The sequence below is a fragment of the Semicossyphus pulcher genome, unplaced genomic scaffold, assembly GCF_022749685.1.
Source record: "Semicossyphus pulcher isolate SPU_LCO1_2020_fin unplaced genomic scaffold, fSemPul1.0.p SCAF_40, whole genome shotgun sequence".
In the NCBI taxonomy this organism is placed as follows: Eukaryota; Metazoa; Chordata; class Actinopteri; order Labriformes; family Labridae; genus Semicossyphus; species Semicossyphus pulcher.
Genome location: NW_027211716.1, coordinates 372,178 through 382,500, shown reverse-complemented (window position 1 = coordinate 382,500; position 10,323 = coordinate 372,178). Strand labels below are relative to the sequence as shown.

General features: G+C 47.5%; 1 protein-coding gene across 3 annotated transcripts in view; it reads left to right on the top strand.

Annotated features, from left to right (window-relative positions):
- The window catches only part of hdac6 (histone deacetylase 6), a 15,839-nt gene extending 6,214 nt beyond the window's left edge, over nt 1-9,625 (top strand). For all 3 annotated transcript variants that reach the window (XM_069680707.1, XM_069680708.1, XM_069680709.1), the window contains 20 exons: nt 10-78; nt 234-360; nt 1,157-1,222; nt 1,364-1,423; nt 1,537-1,626; nt 1,754-1,860; nt 1,953-2,020; nt 3,812-3,959; nt 4,031-4,159; nt 4,665-4,833; nt 5,961-6,163; nt 6,238-6,430; nt 6,518-6,667; nt 6,751-6,928; nt 7,000-7,136; nt 7,227-7,439; nt 7,556-7,699; nt 7,787-7,933; nt 8,019-8,147; nt 8,582-9,625. In XM_069680707.1, the coding sequence (XP_069536808.1) occupies nt 10-78; nt 234-360; nt 1,157-1,222; nt 1,364-1,423; nt 1,537-1,626; nt 1,754-1,860; nt 1,953-2,020; nt 3,812-3,959; nt 4,031-4,159; nt 4,665-4,833; nt 5,961-6,163; nt 6,238-6,430; nt 6,518-6,667; nt 6,751-6,928; nt 7,000-7,136; nt 7,227-7,439; nt 7,556-7,699; nt 7,787-7,933; nt 8,019-8,147; nt 8,582-8,650 (2,596 nt within the window). In that variant the 3' untranslated portion in view covers nt 8,651-9,625. The remainder of the gene's footprint in view (nt 1-9; nt 79-233; nt 361-1,156; nt 1,223-1,363; nt 1,424-1,536; nt 1,627-1,753; nt 1,861-1,952; nt 2,021-3,811; nt 3,960-4,030; nt 4,160-4,664; nt 4,834-5,960; nt 6,164-6,237; nt 6,431-6,517; nt 6,668-6,750; nt 6,929-6,999; nt 7,137-7,226; nt 7,440-7,555; nt 7,700-7,786; nt 7,934-8,018; nt 8,148-8,581) is intronic.
- Nucleotides 9,626-10,323: the final 698 nt, after the last annotated feature.

Sequence of the window (10,323 nt, the reverse complement as noted above, 5' to 3'; positions counted from 1 at the left end):
TGTATGTAGGGTGCTGATAGTGGACTGGGATGTTCATCATGGTCAGGGCATCCAGTACCTGTTCCAGGACAACCCCAGGTAACCTCCTCACCTCCATCATTGTTACACACTTCAGCAAGTCCAATAAAAACTCAAGCTGTGTGTGTGTGTGTGTGTGTGTGTGTGTGTGTGTGTGTGTGTGTGTGTGTGTGTGTGTGTGTGTGTGTGTGTGTGTGTGTGCGTGCGTGTGTCAGTGTGCTGTACTTTAGTGTCCACAGGTATGAGGGCGGGTCTTTCTGGCCACACCTCCCAGAGTCTGATAGTCAAAGTGTCGGCAGCAGACGAGCTGAAGGCAGAAACATCAACCTGCCCTGGAACAAGGTGCAAACTCCTCCTCCTCCTCCTCCTCCTCCTCCTCAACTTGACAGCTGGGCTTGACTGAGTTCACGAACTCTTGTCGTTTTAAATGTCACATTTTATGGTTTTTATTAACTATTAAAGATACAGGTGGATGGATGGATATGTTTGTGCACATGCACGTTCTAAGCAGCAATACCGTACATAAACTGTCAGCAAAGGAAAGAGGAAACACTTTGTTTGTTGGTAACAACAAATAGACTAATTTAAGAATCCCGATAAATCCTACGTGTCGACAGTTGGTGGCGGTAACGCGGCGCATTTGGCTCCAATCCACCAATAAAATACAACAGAACAAAGTGACCAGTTAAGTCAATTCTAATGTAGCTAGCTTCGGCGTGCTAGTCGCCAGCCACAGAGGCTAATGACCAGCCTAGCCAGTAGCCAATCCAGTGGGTTGCTATGTTAGACGCATGACTTGCCACCCCGGTCGAATGAAAAGGCGGCTTCTCATTTACCACCGCCGGCCTCTCAGTTACCTGCGCTGGCTTATTATTGGCCAGATCATTAGCTGGCTTCGGCAAGGATGTAGCCACCTTCGGCCTCTCAATAGTCTTCCTTTTGTCCTTTATCCTGCGCCATGTAGCTACAGGCTGTGACAGCACAGGTCACACTTCTTCTTCTTCTGGTCCAAATAGAGATGTTAGGTGAAAATGATGATGGTGACTACATTCACCATGAAGCAGACAGGAAGTGAGTGTGTAACTGTCTCACCTGTGCAGGTATGTTCATGTCTTCACTGTGTGTTTGTCTCCTTCAGACGGGGATGACGGATGCTGATTACATCACAGCTTTTCAACAACTGCTGCTTCCTGTAGCCCACGAGGTGACACACACACACACACACACACACACACACACACACACACACACACACATACAAAGGAAAGACTTCACTGTATATTAACATTAGATATTATGATGTGTGTGTGTGTGTGTGTGTGTGTGTGTGTGTGTGTGTGTTCAGTTTCAGCCTCAGCTGGTTCTGGTCTCTGCAGGATTCGATGCAGCAATCGGAGATCCAAAGGTAAAAGCAGAGACAGGAAGTGATTAAATATTGCTTTCATGTGTTCTTTCTAATCATCTTACTCTGTGTGTGTGTGTGTGTGTGTGTGTGTGTGTGTGTGTGTGTGTGTTCAGGGGGAGATGTGTGTGAGTCCTCAGTGTTTCCACCTGCTCACTCACATGTTGATGAGTTTGGCAGAAGGTCGACTCGTTCTCGCTCTCGAGGTAAAACTCTCTCACGCATCATCAGAAGAACAACAACACGGCCATGACATTTATCTCTTTATTGTGTGTGTGTGTGTGTGTGTGTGTGTGTGTGTGTGTGTGTGTGTGTGTGTGTGTGCGTGTGTAGGGAGGGTATAACCTGCAGTCGACAGCAGAGGGCGCTGCAGCCTGTGTCAGAGCTCTGCTGGGAGGAGCTTGTCCTCTGCTGACTCCGCCCACCGCTCCGTCTGACAGGTAACATGTTAAACACCTGTGTGACAGAGTTTCACATTAACACTGGTAGATAAATAACCACCTGTCTGTCTCTCTGCCTGTCTCTCTGTCAGCGCTCTGCAGTCGCTCTCTCAGACGCTGTCTGCTCTGTATCCTCACTGGGCCTCTCTGCAGACGCTGGGTGAGACCATGTGACTGAATCGTCTCTGACTAATCCCACCATAACAAGTCAGTTATGTGTTTTAAACATGGACCCCTCTCAGTTGAATGTGCAGGGTGGGACATGGTGGACAAAGGGTTAATAACACAATAACAGAGTGGGGGTCAGACCCGGACAGAGACTCTGCTCTGTAGTTTAAATCCTCAGTTTGTGACACACAGACTGACCTCTGACCTCTGACTAACTGATGCACCAGATTTAAAATGATGTATGGTTATAAAGTGAAGGCGGTGCCAGAGGCTGCTTATGAGGACAGTAAAGCCATCCGTCATGCTCGTCTCTGTCTGACTTTTTAAATGTTAGCTTGTTGGAGGCTCAGAGGTCGATGACTGTCTGCCCAACCACAGAGCCTTTATTTTGAAAAGCACACACAGTAAATGTTCCAAAGTTCTTATTGATCCATCCAGCGTTAATCTTTGTAATGACACAGTGAACCAGATAAAATCCGATCTATCAGCTGGTGTGTTTGGATGAATAACTGCACCATAGGAGTCCCTCAGGGCTCAATGCTAGAGCCATTATGGTGCAGTGTTAACATCAGTCACTTCCTGTTTGAGTGTGACGTAAAAATCCATGTTCACAGTTGCATGGCAGTTTATTCTCTCAATAAATATCCTATTGCATTGAATATTAGCAGATGTTGTAAATAGACATTAATAAAAACAAACAAAACCCGGAACATGTACGTGAGGCGGTCAGAGAGAAACACTGAGTGAGTTTAACACACGGTGTTAGTGGACACAAAGGCTGCTTCCCAAGTCTCTTATTTGATAGCTCCTCGCTCCTCGCTCCTCGCTCCTCGCCCGAACCGGAAGTAGTTCAGGAGCTGCCGTATTGAGGACCGTCTCAAAGCTCTTATCGCTATTATTTGTTTTCTGAGTCAACATCTGAGTAAAAATCAAAAGCAGCAAAAACAGATTAATTTCTATTAAATGTAATCTAAGGAAATACCTCTCGTCATGATCAGTTATTCCCCTGCTAACTTTTATTACAGATGAATGAATGAATTCAGAGGGAGCAGGAGAGTCTCTCTGTCAGCAGGTAACACTACGTGTGAGCGTGATCATCAGTGAGGTCGGGTTCGATCAGCGTGACGTGATTTCTATTTATCCTGAAACTTTGAGCCTAATCAATAATGTTCATAGTTCATGAGCAGACAGTATTTGGGCTGATTAAATAATTAATTCAGATCAGATGATCAGTGATCACAAATGTAAATAATGAACAAATAATATAAAGACACAGTGCTGGTAAGAAATGTCCGTCTGGCTCTGCAGCAGGAACACAGACTGCAGCCTGTTCTTCATGTGCAGGTGTTTGTTACACAGGTAACAGGATACAGAGAGGAAACACTGTTACTGTGTGTTTCATTAGAATGAATACAGAGCACATGTGTGCAGACTGACAGCTGTTAAAGCAGACTGACAGCTGATCGAGCGGTGATCAGCTGACACGATCATCACAAACGGACGTCGCAGCACGTGACGCTTCATCGAAGGACGTCTCATGTCTCTTAAACATTCCCTCGTTTCCTCTCTCCTCTCTTGGTTTCCTCTCTCCTCTCCTCTCCTGGTTTCTCCTCTCTTCTCTTGGTTTCCTCGCGTCTCTCCATGCATCTCTGGTGGGAGGGAGTAAGACGCAAGTGAACGACGCAAGTGAAGGAAACATGGATGCAATTTAAGAGACTTGGGAAGCAGCCTAAGTGTTGAGCTGTGTGTGTCACTTCCTGTTCTCTTCCTGTTTCCTGTGCAGAGGGTGGCCCATTGGCTGAGGGAAGTGTCATCAGAGCAACAACCAATGAGCAAAGCACAAAGCTGTCCAGTCACGCCCCCTCTGTTACCACGACAACAGGTCTGGTTTATGATGAGAGGATGATGGAGCACGTGAACCTGTGGGACAGGTGAGTTACCTGAGAATAAGGTGATGTGGAGGTGAAGGTGAGACTCTGATCATGTGACCGTCTCTCTGCAGACATCACCCCGAGCAGCCTCAGAGAATCTTTAAGATCTACTCCAAACATCAGCAGCTGGGATTGGTCGATCGTTGCCAACGGATACCAGTTCGCTTAGCAACAGAAGAGGAGCTGGCCAGGTGTCACAGGTATGTCGATTATTTATTATATGTTCTAATTATATTAGAACCAATATATGAGATTAACCGAGTGTGTGTGTGTGTGTGTGTGTGTGTGGTGCGTGCGGTGCGTGCGTGCGTGTGTGCGTGTGTGTGTGGGGTGTGTGCGGTGTGTGCGTGCGTGCGTGCGTGCGTGTGCGGTGTGTGCGTGCGTGTGCGTGTGTGTGTGTGCGTGCGTGTGTGTGCGGTGCGTGCGTGCGTGTGTGTGTGGGGTGTGTGCGGTGTGTGCGTGCGTGCGTGCGTGCGTGTGCGGTGTGTGCGTGCGTGTGCGTGTGTGTGTGTGCGTGCGTGTGTGTGCGGTGTGTGCGTGCGTGCGTGTGCGGTGTGCGTGCGTGCGTGCGTGCGTGCGTGCGTGTGCGGTGTGTGCATGCGTGCGTGTGCGTGCGTGTGTGTGTGCGTGTGTGTGTGTGTGTGTGTGTGCGTGTGCGTGTGCGTGTGCGTGCGCGTGCGTGTGCGTGTGTGTGTGTGGGTACAGTGTGCAGCACATACATCAGATGAAGGCCACAGCGCTGATGAAGCCCAGAGATCTGCACAAACTGGGAAACGAGTTTAACTCCATCTTCATCAACAACCAGAGCTTCCAGTGTGCTCTGCTGGCTGCTGGAGGCTGCTTCAGCGCTGTGGAGAGCATCCTCACCGGACTGGTAACATACATACCATAAATTCTCAAGTAGTGGGCGGGGCCTTTTTTTACCTCAGCTGCAGATTCTTTTCCGATCAGTGTTGAAGCTCTAAGCTAGATCTAAAACTGAAGTTGAGATAAATTCCCTGACGTGTCATGAAAGCTGTTCGGTGTTCAGATTTCCCGACTTCCTCGAATGCATCACATCGATCCGCCCTCCGTTCAACAAACGTCTCATGTTAAAGTAGTTTTCTTCGCCTCTTGAGGACAGACCTGACAAAGCTTCATGTTGACTTGTTCCTAATCTGCATCATGATGTTGTTCAGTCAGTCGCAAGGGAAACAGTTTATTTATCTGTAAACAACGCAGCGCGCGGAACAGGAAGTCTTGATGTGGTCGGTTGCCGCTCCGGTTAGATTGCACCCGGAGTGACTGAAACACTGAGATGAGTTATCCACAACAACACAGTGTTGATTTGTTTAAAGTAACATGACTGTGTGATCATTGGCTCATATTTGTAAATAAAAAGATAAAATTAATCGCTCAGAAATAATTCAAAAATACATTAAAAAATTATTTGATTTGACTTTTTTTTAAAACTTTTGTTCCCGGCTGCTGTTTGAGAATTTACAGTAAAGGCAGGTAACATATATGCACAGGTAACACAAACTTAGCCTATACAGGTAACACTTACATACACAGGTAGAATATTAACCACATTACCTCAAAAACGTTGTCAAATACAAGCTGGCATGGTCACCACGAGCAAACACAGGAAGTGACGAGGGTGGATTAACATAACATAAAAGCTCCACAAGAGGGCAGCGTTTGGCGCCACATGAGAGCCGTGGAGTCTTCACTGAACATATTTCACAATAAATGTATTTTTAGGAATTGAAATGTCCACTGAAACACTGCAGGGCTTTTAATTTGAAATGCTAACATTAGCTGTAAAAGTAGCTAATGCATTATAAATCTGTTCTGATGTAAGTCCAGATTTTCTTCATTGTCTTTGTCGTCCTGATCAGTCAGGAAACAGTGAAATGATCACGATTTAAACAGACAGGTGGACAGAGCTACAATGCTAACAGGATGCTAACATGCTAGTAGAACCTGTACAGGTGAGAGCTGAAGGTTTGTGTGCTCCAGGTGAGTAATGGCGTGGCCATCGTCCGTCCTCCTGGTCATCATGCTGAGACGGACTCTCCCTGTGGCTTCTGTCTCTTCAACACGGCAGCACTCGCCGCTCGTCATGCACAGAAAATATCCCAGGATGCACTGCGAGTCCTCATCCTAGACTGGGACGTTCACCATGGCAACGGGACACAGCACATGTTTGAAGACGACGACAGGTGAGGAGGGGTGATGTCATGGAAATCAAAATAACGATTACCTGAGCTGAGTGATGATGGTCTTTTGTCTGCAGCGTCCTGTACGTTTCCCTCCATCGCTATGACAACGGGACCTTCTTCCCGTCGTCAGTGGACGCCGCCCCCGACAGGGTGGGCGTGTCCAAAGGGGCAGGATTTAACGTCAACGTGGCATGGAGCGGAGGGAGGATGGGCGACTCCGACTACCTTGCTGCCTTTCATCACATCATCATGCCGATCGCTACCGAGGTAACACACACACACACGCACACACACACACACACACACAGATGCTGGGCAGACGGAGCTCTCTGATTGGCCTTCCTCTCTCTGCAGTTTAACCCCGGTCTAGTTCTGGTGTCAGCCGGGTTCGATGCCGCTCGGGGGGATCCGCTGGGAGGATATCATGTGACCCCCGAGGGATACGCCCACCTGACACACCTACTGATGTCACTGGCAGGGGGGCGGGTCCTTCTCATACTGGAGGTAATCACACACACAAACATTAAAACATAGACACACACACACTCACACTCAGGTGTCAGGTGATTGATGTGACTTTTTTTCAGGGTGGTTATAATCTGTCGTCCATCTCTGACTCCATGGCGATGTGCACCAGTGTGTTGCTAGGAGATCCTCCTCCGTCTTTAGTGACACCCCTCCCCCCTCCCCATCACAGCGCCGTGGCAACGATCAACCAGGTGATCCGACACCATGCCCCCTACTGGCGGTCCCTGAGGATACACAGTCAGTATTTTACTTTGTTTATTTTGTTGTGTTTCATCATTTCCTGTTTGGTTTTAATAACATCCTGTCAGTCCCAGAGTCTGTGCGGGCATCTCTGCCCTCCCCAAAGCACCGTGGGAAACGTAGTTCTAAAGGAAAAGGCAGGAAGTCGGATCAGAGCGGCACAGACAGACCACCTCTGCCCCCTGCAGGGCGGGAGGACACGACGGTAACACACCGAGAAAACACATGAAGAGTAATGTCAGAATCAAACATGAATGAAACAGGTGTTTTCTTCTTCCTGTTCTCATCCAATCAGACGGAGCGCAGTCTGGAGCAGCTCACTCAGGGATTGGCTGGTTTGGACATCAGTCAGACCTCAGCCAATCACACTCCTGCCACATCCACTCCAGTGGGCGGGGCCAGGCCGAAGGTTCGCCTCAGCCCAGAGAAGGTCACCTGTGAAGTTGAAGTGAAGGCACAGTCAGAGGAAGTGACTCCTGAGCAGAGCCAATCAGCAGAGAGCACTCAGGTGAGCAGGAAGTCTGATGGTTTGTATGTTTTCCCACAATCCTTTGCACTTGATTGTCTGACTTTAACCTCACACTCACTGTGTTTCATATATTACACCGTATTAACCCATTCCAGGCTGTTGCCGTGGCAGCATCAGAGTCTGTTGCTCCTGGAGACGAGTCAGCTGGTAGAGTGGGGGCGGAGCCAGAGTCAGAGGGAGCGTGTGGTTGGTCAAAGTCTCAGATGTCTCTGGAGCTGACGTGTGGAGGACAGGCGGACGTCAGAGAGTCTCCTTATCATCGCATTTAATTATGAACCTGTCTGTCTTTATGTGACTAACCCGTCTGTCTGCCTGTCTCACTGCAGACCCCTCTGTACGTGGTGGACCCTCTGCCCTGGTGTCCTCACCTGGATGCCATTAAGCCCCTCCCCCCCTCAGGCATAGATGTCTTCCAGTCATGTCAGGACTGCGGCTCTGATGCTGAGAACTGGACCTGTCTCACCTGCTACCAGGTGACCTGTCTCACCTCTTTTAAATAGTTCAACCTGCAGATAATGTAACATGTCTGACCTGCTGATGACGTGTCACCTGTTTCAGGTGCTCTGTGGTCGTTATGTGAACGAGCACATGGTGACTCACGGCGTGGTGTCTGAGCACCCGATGGTCCTGAGCTTCTGTGACCTGTCTGTGTGGTGTTACCTGTGCGAGTCGTACGTGCACAACCAGGTAACTCTCACACGTCCTCACAGATGAATGTCATTATGTATGACGTGTCCGATCAGCTGGTGTGTTTGGATGGATAACTGCACCATAGGAGTCCCTCAGGGCTCAATACTAGAGCCATTATGGTGCAGTGTTAACATCAGTGACTTCCTGTTTGAGTGTGATGTAGAAACACTGAGGACACTCTACAACACACATGAACCAACCAGAGAGGCAGCAGTCAGCTTAAATCACTGTTTTTATCAATGGAGTCTGGTGTGTTTGACGAGAGCGATGTGACAGCTGATTGTCCCTCTCGGCGCCGTCTCTGCGGCAACCTGTCTGTCATGTTTGGACCTGAACGTCACAGCTGCTCTTTGATTTTTAACATTTTAATTATATCACAGAAACAAACTGAAAAACGTTAAAAATAAATGTTTCTCGTCTTCTGTGTTCAGATTCTGTTTGAAGCTAAAAATGCTGCTCACTTTGCCAAGTTCGGAGAGGAGATCCCTCCATGGAGCTGAGAGGAGGAGGACAAGGAGGAGGACGAGGAGGTGAAGACCTGGAAGCTCTGTTTGTTTTATTCTTTACTGTCTCTTTTTCTTTTGTGTGATTGGACTGTTGAGTGTGTTGTCATGGATACTGCAGCCAGCAGCAGCGGTGCTTTGTGGGAAACGTAGTTGAATCCATCCAGCCACATCTACGGTGTCCCACAGCTGCCAAAATACAAACTCACAAGCAAAAAAAGAAGAAGACGGAACGTTTTTTACTTTAACGGCAGACGGAGCTGAACGTCTTCATCGCCAGCAGACTCGGCGCTTTATTTTGAAAATACAGAGCTCAAGTGCTGAAGTGAAGTCAATCGAACAAAAAGATTTTTGACATCAGATGGAAAAGCGTGGTGATGATGTCATCAGCAGGCCACGCCCACAAACAGCTTTCACTCGTTTTAAGAGAATTAACAGTTCAGAAAGTTGTTTTGTAGAAAAGTGTGATTGGTTTAAAAAAGACAACCTAAGAATTAAAAACAGATGCTGTGAGTCTGTTGGACTTCCTGTGGTCCCCTGTTTGGATTCCACATGTTAAAAAAATGTTTTTATGAAATGTTTTCCCTTTTTAACAGAAGAAAGAGAAACAGCAGTTTGCTCTCGTCTGTCTTTGTAAACTCCTTTTACTTTCCCGATCCTCCGTCTCTCGCCTCCTTCCTGCTGTCCTTTCTTCTCTGATTCTGTGAGGACACAGCCTGCAGCGTCCTCACTCACAGCTGGTTGGTCAGAAGTTCAAGTCTCTCTGAAGGCAGGACTCTAATCTTTGAGTCTTGACTATAAAGTTAACAGGACAGACGAGAGGAGCCGGCGGACGTGAGCGTGCAGCCTGTGTTAGATTCGCTCGCCCTGTCAGACAGAGGTTGGCGTGGAGGTCAGAGGAGGCGTGTGCTGTGCAATAATCTGAACAAACTTGTTTGTAAATGTTTTATTATTAAACTGTTTGTTATTCTGTTTCCTGCTTCACGTTTGTTCTGATTATTAACCAATAATCATTGATCGATCTCCCACAGGAACGATCCCAGCTCATGAAGCAGCTGATGGATCCTTCATGTGCTCGTAGAAGGATCCTGATGAGCTCAGAAACTTTTATTTCTTTTCTGTCAGATTATTGATTGTGATCACAAAAAAACAAAACAAAAGAAAACGATCTTGGTCAGCTGATGAAGGATCAGCTGATGAAGCTCCAGAAACAGGAAGTAGACCTCAGGATAAAACTGCTGAACCTTGAGCTTGTTTTATTTTGATGGTTGTTTATTCTGAAAGAACTTCCTGTTTGTTTCCTGTGTTCACCTGTTGTTTGATGTGCAAACTGCAGAATCCAGGTTTTTTTTTTCGCCCTCAGCTTGTGTTGAAATGCATTCTGGGTAGTGTAGTAAACCACCGTAAGCTGTTTACGGTGTTACTGGGTGTTGCACTGAAGTAAAAGCAGCGTGCAGCTGTCAGACACACAGCATGTCTGCAGCAGTGAAGGGTTCGCTCCTCATCACTGACCTTTAATGCTGGAGTTGAGCCGAAGTTCTCCGCCTGTGAGAGGATGAAAAAGGAGCCTTTAAAAGCTTTTATTGTCTTAAATTTAGTGTCTGAAGTTTCTGTTTCCTGCAGGAAGTGAGTGACATCACCACTCAGGTAAAGTGTTCGGGTGAAGGACG